The sequence below is a fragment of the Castanea sativa genome, chromosome 10, assembly GCF_040712315.1.
Source record: "Castanea sativa cultivar Marrone di Chiusa Pesio chromosome 10, ASM4071231v1".
Lineage (NCBI taxonomy): Eukaryota > Viridiplantae > Streptophyta > Magnoliopsida > Fagales > Fagaceae > Castanea > Castanea sativa.
Genome location: NC_134022.1, coordinates 2,156,648 through 2,170,540, shown reverse-complemented (window position 1 = coordinate 2,170,540; position 13,893 = coordinate 2,156,648). Strand labels below are relative to the sequence as shown.

General features: G+C 35.0%; 1 protein-coding gene across 7 annotated transcripts; it reads left to right on the top strand.

Annotated features, from left to right (window-relative positions):
* Window positions 1-253: 253 nt before the first annotated feature.
* LOC142612996 (uncharacterized) lies at window positions 254-13,387 on the top strand. Of its 7 annotated transcripts, XR_012840213.1 has the most exons (10): window positions 254-731; window positions 863-996; window positions 2,139-2,195; window positions 2,560-2,613; window positions 4,983-5,152; window positions 9,851-9,903; window positions 9,983-10,051; window positions 11,096-11,190; window positions 12,480-12,595; window positions 12,890-13,387. XR_012840213.1 is itself a non-coding variant. In XM_075785173.1 (9 exons), coding segments are annotated over exons 5-9 (567 nt in total). In that variant the 5' UTR covers window positions 254-349; window positions 593-731; window positions 863-996; window positions 2,139-2,195; window positions 2,560-2,611; the 3' UTR covers window positions 13,163-13,387. The 7 variants fall into 7 exon arrangements, 5 of the variants coding, with proteins under 5 accessions (XP_075641288.1, XP_075641291.1, XP_075641290.1 ...); XR_012840214.1 differs by lacking the exon at window positions 11,096-11,190; XM_075785173.1 differs by lacking the exons at window positions 11,096-11,190; window positions 12,480-12,595 and having other exon boundaries at window positions 254-349; window positions 593-731.
* The last annotated feature ends 506 nt before the right edge of the window (window positions 13,388-13,893 follow it).

The window sequence follows — 13,893 nt, the reverse complement described above, 5'->3', positions numbered from 1 at the left end:
TATAGGACCTGAGTTTTTTTTTTTTTTTTAAATCTTAATTTTTGGAGACCCACTTTTTTTGCCTAAAGTCGCGTTTTATAGGCGCGGCTTTAAGTTTAGTCTGAAGCCGCGTGTTTAAAACGTGGCTTTAGTTTGGGATGGGGCCATGTTTTATTAAACGCGGTTTCAGATTTTTCCTATAGCCGCAGGTTAAAAATGCGGCTTTAGGCATTGTATAAATAGTGTACTAACAAACATTTTCAACCCTAGCCTCTCCCATCGCACAATTTGTTCACCATAACGCCTCACTCTCCAATCGCTCTCTCATTCAACAATTCGACACATCTCTCTCTCTCTCTCATGCTCTCTGGTACGTTTGTCTCTCTCTTTCTCAAATTGTTTTTCTTTTTGTTTGGCTTCTTTAATTAGGGTTTAGATCTACCAATTTTTTTTTTTTTAATTTTTTGTGTGGATTAGATTTCCTCTTGGTTTGTAGGTTTTGTTTTTTAGGGTTTGGTATTTGGGTTTTGGGGGTTTTAAGGTTTTTTTTTTTTTATTTAATTTTTGGCGAAATGGATTCTATACTTGATCCTGATTGGTTTCTGGTGGGAAGGACGTTAGTCACAGCGCTTTCGACCACAAAGGGAAGGAAATTGGTGGACAATGAGATAGTTAATTTCACTTTTCCTTCTCAAAGTTCTAGATATAATACGCAGTGGATTGTTCGCTTCTCAACCAAACGGTCTGGAGAGGTATACCCAATTTAACATTTTCATTCTACTATCTGGTTTACTGTTTTGTTTGGAGTTTTTGGTTTATGTTTATTTGAGTTACAGAGTAATGTGTTTCAATTTTTAATTTTTTTTTTATATTAAATTTTTAGATTGGTCGGCTTCCTATGGAGTGGGCAAAATGTGTTGTTCCACTTGTGTGTTCTAATAAGGTTAAAGTTCTTGGACGATGTGTAGCTGCACCAACAAACCTTTCTTTGATGCAAGAAATAATGTTGTATGTAAGGTAAAGTCCTAAAATTTTCTCATTTTGCAAACCAAACAATTAAAAAGATAAAAGCATTCTAATGAAACGTATATAGATATAGTAGATGAATTTGATTGGTTTGATGTTTGGAAGCTTTCATAGTTCCCTTCCAATTAATGGATAATTTTGGTGTAAATGAAATGCATTAATATATGTATGGTAGCTTTTATATGTAAATGGAACTATTTTTTATTTATAGAATTTTCATTTTTCTGTTCAGCTACCAGCTACATTGCTTGTTCCCATAACTGGGTGATACTTGACAATCATTTCACTTTCAAATTCCTTGGACTTGATGCCCAACATTAGACTTCATTTCCTATCCTTCTTGGGATGTTTAATATCGATTTCATTCTCTGTAAAAAAAAAAAAAAAAAAAAAAGCATAAAAATAGTAGTTTTAATTTATATGATTGTCCATTTGGAACATTTTTAAGGGTAAAATTATGTGGAACAAGGTACGCTTTGATACCAAAACTGATGCAGAACAGTGAGTGCTCTAATGCAAAAACATTGATTCAGTGAATCAATTAGAACTGAAAAATAAAAATAAAATCTAGAAATCAGCACCTAGGGTTGTTTGGAGTTAGCACCAAGTGGGGGCAGAAATCTAGGAATCAACACGAAGGCATTGAAATAATTCCAATAGAAATGTTACTCATTATAAACTTGTCTCCGTTGGAGTATAATAATGCACATATATATTACCATGAAAAAATCCAATGAACCAATGAAATTAAACTAATTTTGTCTTCGCCAGTCCTACATCAAAAGTTCATTAAATTATACTCAGTATTAAGCTCCCTCCCCCTCTCCCTCTTTTATTTTAGTTTAACTTATATCAAATTTGTGAATAGCCAGAGCAACTATTTCATAGAAAATGTCTTAGCATTAATAGTGAGGCTTTGGCTGGAACCCGTGGTAGAGGTAGATCAACAACTCTAGATCTTCAAGTAGATCTGGACTTGCTTTCTAGGTGAATATTTAATTACTTTAAACTTATTGGTTGTTCATTTGAAGGGATGTTTATATCATTGTCAATGATGGATGTAATTTCAATTGCGTGTGACTAGCTAACATCCAACTTGTATTAAGTAGCTTATTCTTGTATTGATTTTGCAGTCCCAAGGACACCTTGAGTTTACAATAGTGTGAGAAAGCATACGAAAAAAATTAAAGGCAAGTTTAATTTTGCTGCCTATTTAACTGATTTGTTGCATAGATTTTTTTGTACATTGTCTAATTGTCCATTAGTTGAATGTAATTGAACTACTTGAAAAAAACATAAAGGTTGTTTGTAATTGAGTCCAATAAGAGGAATATTGGGTGGAGATTGAAGTTGACATTGGAGAAGTACAGAGTGTTGCAAAGGTTACTGCTTGTTCTGGCTTAGATTGGGACTTGTATGGTAATTGGGGATGGGGTGCTTACACCAAAAATTTCTGGTATTAATTGGAAGGTTATGACATTTTGATTTTGGTTTTGAGTTCTAAGCTTGGGATGCCACTAATCGAAACTTCTTTTGGTTTTTTTCATTGTGTAGTTTTTCCTGCTATGTCAGGGATGCAGTTTCCCTTTCCAAATGAGCGGCACAGATGTAAGTACTTCCTTATATAGTGGGTGGTGTATTATGTTTAATTTCATTAATCCATAGTCATTAGTCAACAATCTATCATGTTGTTTGAGGAAGATAAATTTCTTCTATCTGGTTGATCTTCTAGTTGAGTTGCAAATAATACTTCTAGTAATAATCATTGTTGCTCTTTAGAAGTATAGATATGGAATTCTACAGATTTGAAGATGGCTTAGACAGAATTCTAGTAATAAGTTTTTTTTTGATAAGTAGAATTCTAGTAATAAGTAGTGGCCACTGAGTGATACCAAGTTCTTATGGGTTCTCTTTTTGGGAGAATTTATTTATTTTAGCATCTATATCACATGTAATCATATATTCTGTGAAGTTAGTGGCCAGGTTAGGAGCATGCATTATTGTGGGTCCCTACGAATATAATTAAAACAAATTACTTGCTTAAATTAAAGTCAAATCACTATCAAATTAATAAGAAAATTAGATTAATGATGTCGAAGGTCAAGTCAATGACGCCTTATTTATATTAAAGATACTAATTGTGGCTAAAACGAGGAGCTGAAACTGATAAATTAGAAGATTATGATATAAAGTTTTACATTTTATAAAGTTAAGCTGTCAATGTTAGGCCAAAAAAAAGTAGTTGAGTTTGGATAAGTCTCCAAATAATAGAAGATTATATAGAATAGTGTAGGCTACAACGTATCTATTTTATTCTTTAACTGGAATTGTGATTTATATTAGACTAGTCAAATTAAGTTAGAGCTATGACTACATTCCCCCATGAGGCTACATAATCATGACCATGGTGTCAACCAAGCCTTGACCTACTTGATGCTGTCCCAAGCATTTTAGTGGGTCATATTTCCCTTCTGCTCTAAATCTCCCAAATTTCGAATCTGTCTCCATCGAGGGTGTCCAAAGAAAATTAGAAAAGAGGAAAGTTTTTCCCTTGGGACCGGGTCACTCGTTTAGATTGTTCATATTATTCGATTCTCAACACACAAAAAAAGGTAAAATTTTATTAATATTTTTTAGGTTTGAGCTATTTTTTAGGTTTTGATGTAGTAGGTATTTTTATGTGTTGGTTGTTAAATTGGCTTTTTAGCATTATTGATGTGAATGATGATTTATTGTGCCTTAGTGCTAATTGCATTTTGGGCTCCTACATTTTTAGTGGTGATAATATTGGATTAAGTTTTGAGTTTTTTTACATGATGAGAAGGAATAGTAAAGGTTTGAATTTTTTTAATGGGTTTATGGTGGATTTTGATTCAACTTTTTACATGTTAAGGTTTGGGAAGGGTTTAGATCACCTTAGGTACTCAAATGCGTTGATGCATTTAAATTATTAAATTGTTTTGATTATAAATATTATGCAACAAAGTAGGTGTTCCTCTCTTTTACTCTCAAGAAATATATATATATATATATATATAATAAAAACCCTAGGATTTTATACCACTACCTCCAATTTGACCCATTTGACAAATTTGACCCAACTTATAGTAAGATAAATGAGAGGTTTGGTATGGATTTAGATTTTTCAAATATAAATGGAATGGTTTGTGATAGATTTCTAAAATTTAATAGGGTTGGCCAGTTCAGTATGTAAATTATTTAGAGGGTTTGAGGTTGGAAACACTTTTTATTATCTCAAACTTGAATAAAATTTAGCCTCACAATGAAACTTCTCCTTTTTTATTTTTTATTTTAAAGATGAAGTAATTGATAGGATGATCTAATGAATAGGTTAACTGCCCACAGTCCAGCAATCCAAATAGCTCTCAGCTCCTTCACTTATTTATATAAGTTCACTACAAAAAAAAGGTCCTATATGGTCACTAGAGCTGAAACAGGGCCATGTGCTGCCTAGAAAATAGGTGAACTTTTGAATTTGACACCTTCAAATGAAATTCACCAATGGGTATTGGCTTATTGCTTTGATTGTGAGATTTTTTTACATTAGAATGTTGATTGAGGATTGGCTTGAGAGAACCTTAATATATTTAAGCAAAAATCAAGACCTCTGCATCCCTTTTGATCTGTGCTTATAGTGTCAGTTTCTGCAATATCATCATCTAAAGGGTTTACAGCCTCAGTACTCATTTTTAAGTCTGAACCGATCTTCAATAAGTTAAGCTATAATTGAACCCATCTCAATTAGTTTCTCATCCATCTAGGCCCCTTAGGCATTTGTGCTTAATACTTAATTAAAATTTCTGTTCTATGCTAATTTTGGATTAATAAAGTACTAAAATTACAAGTATGCTGCTATTGCTATTAGATATAAGACATTTTATTTACTCTTATTATCCTTTTCTTTTCTATCATGTAATTGCAAAGGAAAATAAATAAGTTTCTTGATTACAAGAAAGGTGGAAAAAGCTTCAATGCAGAGGTACGCCTTATAGGAAGGATTACAGGAACCCTGACTTCCTGGTGCATGCAGTGATGTATCAAGATATTGATCAAATAGGGTCTTGCTTTAGTAAAGATGTATTTGACCCTCATGGATATGACAAAAGCGACTACTATTTTGAAATAGGTCAGTAAACAATTCCTTTGCAGCTCTTTGTTTGCGTGCGTGTGTTGTGTCCTTCTAACAATCATGAAAGTTAACAACTTTTGTCTTTCTAGCATTAGGGTCATGCAATGCAAGAGTTATTGAATTTTTACTTATAAAAAATAAGTTGTTAATTTTTTTATTCCATATTGTGGTTGATATGTAGAAATGTGAAGAGTGCACTTCCTCAGCCTTGAATATCTTAGGTGTATTTCTTTTCATAATTGACGGTAAAATTTTATTAGTCTTGGCTTGCCTAGTTGAAGATCTGCAAGGTTTAGGTCCTTTATTTTTTGGGCGTGTGCATTCGGGGGGGGGGGGGTGCTTTTTGTTGATCATCTCTTTCTTTCATGTAGTTTGTGGATAAGTACTGTAGTTGCTTCTTTTGTGGATAAGAGGAGAGGGTCAGAATAATGGAGCAAGAGTGAACGGGAGAGTGGGTTATGGAAATTCTTCAGAATTGGATGATCGGAAAGAATAACTCCTTGTGGAAACATTCTTTCCAAGTCCTCCAATTTCATTGGTTTCCTATTATTCCTCCCTTTCACTTGCTTTTCCAACTTTGGTTAATGGGTTTCTTGGACATCTTAATTGGTCAGGTGCTCTTACTTTGTTGGTCACCCTTTCATGTCTCTGTCACCATTCTTGTACTTATTATTCCTACTAGTCTCTTCTCCATTAAAAGTTATCTGGGTGCTTATCAAATTGTAATTTTGACCCATATTTGCCTAGATTTTGAACCTTGTGCAATCTTAGTTTGAGTCTTTACAGTAAAGAATTGGTGTGGTGGCTGTGTATCAGTGTATTATCCATATATGCATTCTGAATTGGTATTTAATCTGTGTTTGTACTTTTTCTTTGGCTAGGTTGGATTACACAAAATTTATTCAGTTATAGACTTAGAATATATGTTAGATAATTTTAAGTCAATGGAGACAATGATATAGTTCACAATCCTATGTGACTTTGCTTAAATCAATTTCATTTTATAAATTATGTGACTTATGTGTCTTTCATGCTGGAAAAGAATGGGGTTGAAGATTCATGGCCAAAGAGAGAGCCAAAATAAACAAGGCTATAGCTGCATTTTTAAAATGGGGCCATAGTAATGGGCTGAAGCCGCGTTTTTAAAAACGCGGCTTAAGCTCACAACTATGGCCGCGTTTTGAACGCGGCTAATCTTTCTTCCAGGCAATTAACATTTGACCTATAGCCACGTTTTAAACGTGGCTATAGATTGCCCCTATAGCCGCGGTTTTCAAACCATGGCTAGAGTATGTCCTATAGCCACGGCTATAAAAACGTGGCCATTGGTCCCGGCCTATAGCCACGGCTATAAAAACGTGGCCATAGACCCCTCTAGGCTATAGTTACGCATTTTAGGCCATGGGTAAAAACGCGGCCTAAAAAAACGTGGCTATAGACCAAATCGTCCTATAGCCACGTTTTTCTGACCTGTAGGCACGTTTTAAAAACGTGGCTATAGAACCTTTTTTTTGTAGTGTCAAAAGGTAAGAAAAATATATTTTAAATGAAATATATTATAATATAAAAATATTAAATAAACATTAATTTAATTAATATATAGGTATAAAAAGACCCCACTTTTAATTTTTGCCTTAGGCTCTAAAATGTCTAGGTCCGCCCCTAGATGTGGGGATGTATTTTCTTGAGTCTATTAGCAAGAACTTTTGACACTAGTTTATAAATGACGTTGCATAGGCTTATCGGCCTAAACTCTGACATTTTGGTTGGGCATTTTGTTTTAGGGATCAGAGTGATGTTGGTTTTGTTTATTTCAGCTAGGGACATGTTAGAGTTTAGGGCATTCAAGATCATGCTAGAAATATCATTGCCTACAACATCCCAATATTTTTGAAAAAAGATAGCTGACATACCGTCGGACCCGAGACTTTTGTTGGATGCAACTGCTTCAGAGCCAATTCCACTTCCTCTCTGGTAAATTCACTGATCAGGTCGTGGTTCATTTCCGTGGTGACTCTGGATTGGATTGTATCAGTAATCATCGTCATGTTGCTGGCCTGGGACGTAGTATAAAGCCTTTCAAAATAATTTGCAGCTACCTTCGCAATATTGTCCTCTGTTTCACACCAAACTCCACTCTCATCCAAAATTCTATTAATGGTGTTCTTCTTTCTTCTTTTCAAGGCTTTTGAGTGAAAAAATTTGGTGTTACGATCTCCCAATGTCAGCCATTGAACTTTGGCTCGTTGTTGCCACAATATCTCTTCACAATCCTGAAGGTCATTAATCTCCTTCCTCAACTTGTTTATTTCTCTTCCCAAGCTTCCATCCCTGTCCCTAAACACCATCTCGCAGAGGGCGTTTCTTTTATTCTAAATTTGTCTTGGGACTTGTCCAAAGGTTGTCTTGTTCCACCTTGTCAATTTATCAGCGCACTGCTTTAGCCTTACAGCAATACCATTTGGAGTATTTAAATCTACCCCAATCTCCCAAACTTCATTGATGATGCTCTTGCATTCTTCTCTTTTTGTCCACATCGCTTCAAAGCGCCGTGACCAACAAAGCGCAGTGATCAGAGACAGAGTCCACAAGATGGTGAACTCTCATATTACCATACTGATCAATCCACTCTGATGTGGCTAGTGGTCTTTCCAACCTAAGGTAAATCCTTTCCTTGCCTTCTCGCATATTACACCATGTCAAGTCAGGACCATAATATCCTAGATCTTTGAAACCACACTTATTTATTACATCACAAAAATCCTCCATTTGCTTTTGATGCCGTCAGGCTCCCCCCATCTTTTCCCCCATAGTTAAAATTTCACTAAAGTCTCCAAAACACAACCATGGGAGAGAGAACCTTCTATTCAGCTCCCTAAGCATGTCCCAAGACTCCTTTCTTCTGTGAGTTTCCGAGTGCCCATAAAAGCCAGTGATACGCCATTTAAAACATGTGCCCGGGTCAGTGACAATTGCATCAATATAATGATTCGAGTAGCCCTGTATCTCCACCAAAATATCCTTCTTCCACAGCAACACTAGACCCCACCCCCCCCCCCCCCCTTCTGCCCATACGGGGGTCAATGAGACCATTTCTGAATCCTGCCTTCTCCTTCTCCTTCTCCTTTTCCATACTTCTCTTTTTAACTTTGTTTCATATAAGAATATTATTTTGGGATTCCATCTTTACGCATATTCGCGCAAAACTTAAACTGTCCAAAGGTTCCCAAGTCCTCAGCAGTTCCATGCTAAAAGATTCATTGCTCTCAGCTCGGCGGTGCTGCAAGGCAGTTACCGCCGCTCCAAAATCTCCATGGTTTCCTCCGCAATCTTTTATTTCACATAGACGTTTTTTAGCTATGCCTTCAGCTTCTAGTAAGGCCTCCATATTACCCGCTCTTTTTATCCAACCTCATGGGCTTGTGCACTCATATCCACATCTTGGGCTTTTCCCCTCACCCTTGCTAATTTCTTCCGATTGCCTTTACTTAAGCCTATTGTTTTTATTTACCTCTATTTCTGCCTTGGGCTTTGTTGGGCCGGTGCACGGCCCACTGTTGCCACGACATCCTCAACTGGATTAAAAAGCTCTCTAACAAAATCTGAATGGGTCCCTTCCTTCTGGTTACAATTTAGCTAAGAAGTTTTTGAAAGAAAATTTATCCAAAGAGATGAGCTGAGTAGGCCGAGGAAATTAGCCCTTAAGATAAAGAAGGGAGGGAGGACGCTCAGACCATGCTGATTGCTGAGAGAGAAAAGGGCTCCTACTGGGGAGAGCTGTATGTCATTTTCTTCCCTTCATTGTTGGTTCAACATTGGATAATATAAAAATTGAACTAACAGAAATAGTCAATTCTTGGATGGCTCTTTGCAAAGAAGTCACATGTATGTGGTAGATATTTGAAATTTTCTCAGCACCTTTAGCTTTTTCCCTTATATTTGTTATTGTTCTGTTCCAATAAATACAAAGCCTGCATTCTTTTTTCTTTTTGATAAGATGTTTATGTCTGACCTGAAATAGTATTAACTCGGTGTAGTTATGGCATGGTGTCAATGCATCATATTGATGCATTATAAACTTGTAAAACTTCCTGTGGTGCTGGAAAATTCACCATTTGAGTATGTGGGTAACGAGAATAAGACCTTCCATCTGAGTTAAAATTTTGATTGTAGATATGGGCAATTTGACATTTAAATGATGACTTCCAAGTTCTCATGGCATACCTTTACCTTAAATTAAAAGTAATTACTATGGATTAATGCCGTACAAAAATGTACTTAGATTCAGAAAGTGTCATCTGTAATAATTGCTTGTGGGGCTGCTGAATATATCCGTTTGCTATTGATAATATAGTCTTTTGTAAAATGAGCTGAGTCTCCTTATAAGCATTAGAAGTTGCTAGCATAGTTCTCCATTTTGATTCTCAATTTGAGATAGGCAAAGAGCTGTTTTTGCTAAATGAAGTAATGTTTCTGTTGTTTAATGGTCCTGCCTTATAAAAAAAATAGTTTCATCTTTAGTTTTATGTGGCCACACACCCATGCTTTGGATTATGTGATGCAATTTTCTCTTTTTCTTTCCCGTTATGGATACAAGTCCTTCCTAACTCAGTTTCTGCAAATTGTTTTAATATGTTAAATGCCTATGTTCTCATCTGTTTCTTTTGTTTTGGCTCTATTCTTGTCATGGTTCAGTCCAGAAGCATGCGTGGCAATCTTGTGGAAGAGTTCCAAAAGCTGCTCCACAGGTTTATACAGCATTCACTCTTTGGATTTTCTGCCTGTTGTTAATTTAATTTTAATCTATTAAAAGTTTGTTTTGTGCAGGCAGCTGAGACACTAAGGATTACTGCTACCAAGTTGTGCAAGCTGCAGATTGCAGATGGTGTTATTCCTGTAAATGATCCCTTCTTTATTCTATGCAGCTGTTTCTCTTCTATTGCTTACTTTCAGCGACTTTCATTTGTCCTAGTGTAGAAACCATGACCAATTGGCACCTTCTCCAAACAATAAAGTGGGATGAAACATGGCTTTTTGCATGCATATTTGATGAGCAAACAGTTGTTCTGTTTAATTGCTTGAAGTTTGTTTATGTTGTTTGTCCTGGTTGTTTTTTGGTAGATCCTGCTACTTTTCTTTTATGTTTTCCTTCTAATTGATCCATTCTATGGCCCCTTTTTTCTAGTGAAGATGCCTAAAGTGGGGCAAAGTACTAATTTGTGTTATAAGGTATGTTTCACAGGGATTTATGGGACTCTTTTTGTAGTAATTGGCTGGAATTTTTGGGTATTTTGTGTTGATTCCCTTGATTAAATTTTTAAACCATTTGTTAAAATTGTCTAAACTTGTATGCCAAAACCCAATATGCCACATCTCATTCCTTTGTTGTCTGAACTTGTATTATAAGGAGCTTTGAATTTGCAGGAAGGATCACTGTCACATCAATCCAATGGTAGAATTTGACTGTCTCGAGGCAGAGGATATCTAAATTTATTATAATTTACATTAAACAGGAGTTTTTGGCTCTGTTATCACTTGCTATAAGTTAATTTTCCATGCTTGTCTGGTTGATTTTGAGGAGTCCAAGAAATGTTGATTATAGTTACAAAATTGATCTAATCAATAATGAATTGATGTAAATTACAGTTTCCCCCTTTTTTTAAATTAAATATGAAATTCAAATAATTATTTAATTAGATCGTCCAAACTTTTTTTAAATCTAGGAGATTTTGCTATGTCTGTTTATACGATTTAACATTTCACAAATTTCCTGCATTTTTTGAAGCACTACATATAAGTACTTATACTGCTGCAATTGCGATTGTGATTTTTTTTTTTTCCGGTGGCTAACTCTACTGGTTTAAGCTTCTGATGCTTGAATTGATTCTGCATAATTACAGCCAGCCATTTTACTAATTATTTTTTTTACTATTGTTGCAGTATGGTTGGTTAATTAGGACTGGTTTTTGCAAAAAATGCTTTTTCTCTCTAACCATTCACAGCTGAGTTTGATTGTTATGCTTATGCACTAAAGAGTGAGTATCCCAACTGATCAGGTTTATCTTTTTTTCTTTTTTGAAGTTTTTCTTGCTATATCCCTCTCGAATCTCCCTTTAGTGCTTGAAATGAGATTAAAAAAAACAGTTTTGAGTATTTTATATCTGTTACAGTTGTGTTTGGTGTTGTGAATGCTTACAATGTGGTGTTTTAATAACATTGTCAATGCAATAGTTGAGCTACTAGAACAAAACATATAGATTTTTTTTGTTTTTGTTTTTTGTGATTTATGTTGTCTGGTTCTTGATATGACTCATAACTCTTAAGAATTTCTGAGGTTTTTTTGTTTTTATAAACCTTCCTCTTTCCTTACTTGATTATTAGGAATTAAATTGAATATGAAAGTTCTTTGTTGTGGAATTGTATTCAATCTCTACAAATAAGAAATTGCATCCTTAGAACTACAATACTGGTTTATAACTGTCAAAGGCAAAATATAAGGTATTTATTGTTGTTATGGTTTTTATGGAAGCTTTAATAATTTATGAATTAGTTATTTTTCTAATTATTAATTTGGTGAGACACAAATCCATTGGAAAGATTGATTAGAGCATAAAAGCACTAGCAATAGTGGTGCTAAACAACTAATTTTAGCACCACTACATATAAAAAAGAGTTGCAATAGTAGAGCTAAAGATAAAATTTTTACCTTCATTGCTACAGTGCACAGCTATATATGACTATGCTTTAGCACCACTACATATAAAAAAGAGTGTTACAATAGTGGAGTTAAAGGTAAAATTTTTACCTTCATTGCTACCATGCACAGGTATATATGGCTGTGCATTGTAGCTGAGAGCTTAAAAAAAAATTTCATTTTTTTATTCTCCATCTGTTTAAAATAATATTTGTGTTTTTTTTTTTTTTTCTATTCTTTTATTCTCCAACCGTGCAAACCTCTGAAGACCACTCCCTCAAACTCACTCTCAAATTCACTCCCTAAAACTCTCACCTCTGTCTCACTGCCGCCGGCCCAACTCGATCCTCAATGTCACTGGCACACTGATGCTCAACGTCACCGACCCACCAGCTGACCCACTTCGTCGATGAGAACAAGTTTTATTCTTGCATATCTTGTTATTCTTGCTTTTTTCCTCCTTGTGTTTGCTGTGCTTTGTTGTTATGCTATCTGTGAATGGGTATTTGATGGGTTGTGGGTTTTGATGCTTGTTTACTATAATTCTCTGGTTGGTTGCTGAGAAATAGAGGAATGTAATGTGTTTTCAACTTTTAATTTGATTCAGAATTTTGTTATTTCATTAAACAGGGGCAGTCACAGTCCATGTAAAACACTCTCCCTAAAATCCAAAATCTCTTCTCCTCCCTTCCGGCGGCGCTTTCTCCTTCCTTCCAGTGGCGCCTTCTCTATTCCAGTGGCTTCAGGTTCGTGCCTCTATCTCACACTGAGTAATCCAAACAACAATAAAACATTCCGAAACCCCTGACTCTTCCTCCACAATTCCCTATACCCATTTCTCTACTCCATAATTTCATCACAAAATTGTCTTTCATGATATAAAATATCTGTTCAATTCGTTGGGTATTGAGAAAAAAAAAGAAGGTTCGATTACGTTCTTTGAAAGTGGTAGTTTTGTATTGTGCTGTTTTCATTGTTATTGCTTGAGTGTTTGATTTGTTCATTGAATAAATTTTCTGGCTTTTCAATGTTTACACTAGCTACATAAGCTGAAGAAGCATAGGAGAAAAGCAATTGATACACCTTGGGGCAAAATAAAGCCTTGGGTCAGCAACGTACCACTTCTAGAAATATGGGGTCCACCACCTTCATGGAAAGGAAACTCTTCTATAACCAAAGAAACTTTGATGGCTGCTAGTCAAACTGCAAGGTATAGGGAGACATTCAACATACTTGGCAGTCAGGAATCAATTGATGCACCACCATCATTATGGGGAGAAAGTGAGAATGGAAAGAAAGGAAGTCGTGGCTAATCATGAAATAAGTTCATTTTGTAGACATGTTGGAATTTTATTTATTTTATGTTCTACTATGGATCTCCCAAGGTTTTTTTTTTTTTTTTTGTCATTTATATTTTCTTTATTGTATTTGCAATTTGGTACTTCTTAATGCCAAAAGATATGGATGATTGCCAACAAGTTTGAATGGATGTTATTGTTTAGTGTCAATTTATGATTCCCAGGTTTTTATTTATCATGTCCATTTATTTTCCTTATTGGACCTCATTTTCCTAATCATGGAGATGGTACTCTACTTGTAATCATGTCTACTGTGTTTCTGTCCACTATCCAGATAATTTGTTACAAACCTATTCAATTGTCCAAATAATTTGTTACAAACCTATTCAATTCTTCAGCAATGAGAAGATAAGTTCAGCATATATTACTTTCTATGCAGTACATAACAGGTTTAAAAAGTTATATATAAGGGAGAGTTCCAATTAGACAAGGCCTTCATCCCACTACACAATTGTCCCACTTTATGAGATTGAATATGAAGCCTGAAATTCGAAATGGTTTGGTCCTTTCTTTATCCAACAAAATGATTCATTCTGATTATGAGATAGGTTTTATACAACAAAATCATTCTGCACTTAAGGGGAAAAAATCCAATGAATTCATATGAAGAGCAATAATTTATTCAAACAATTGGGTATCAAGAAAATTTTATTTAAACGAAGAAAAGTTCAAACACATCAGTACAC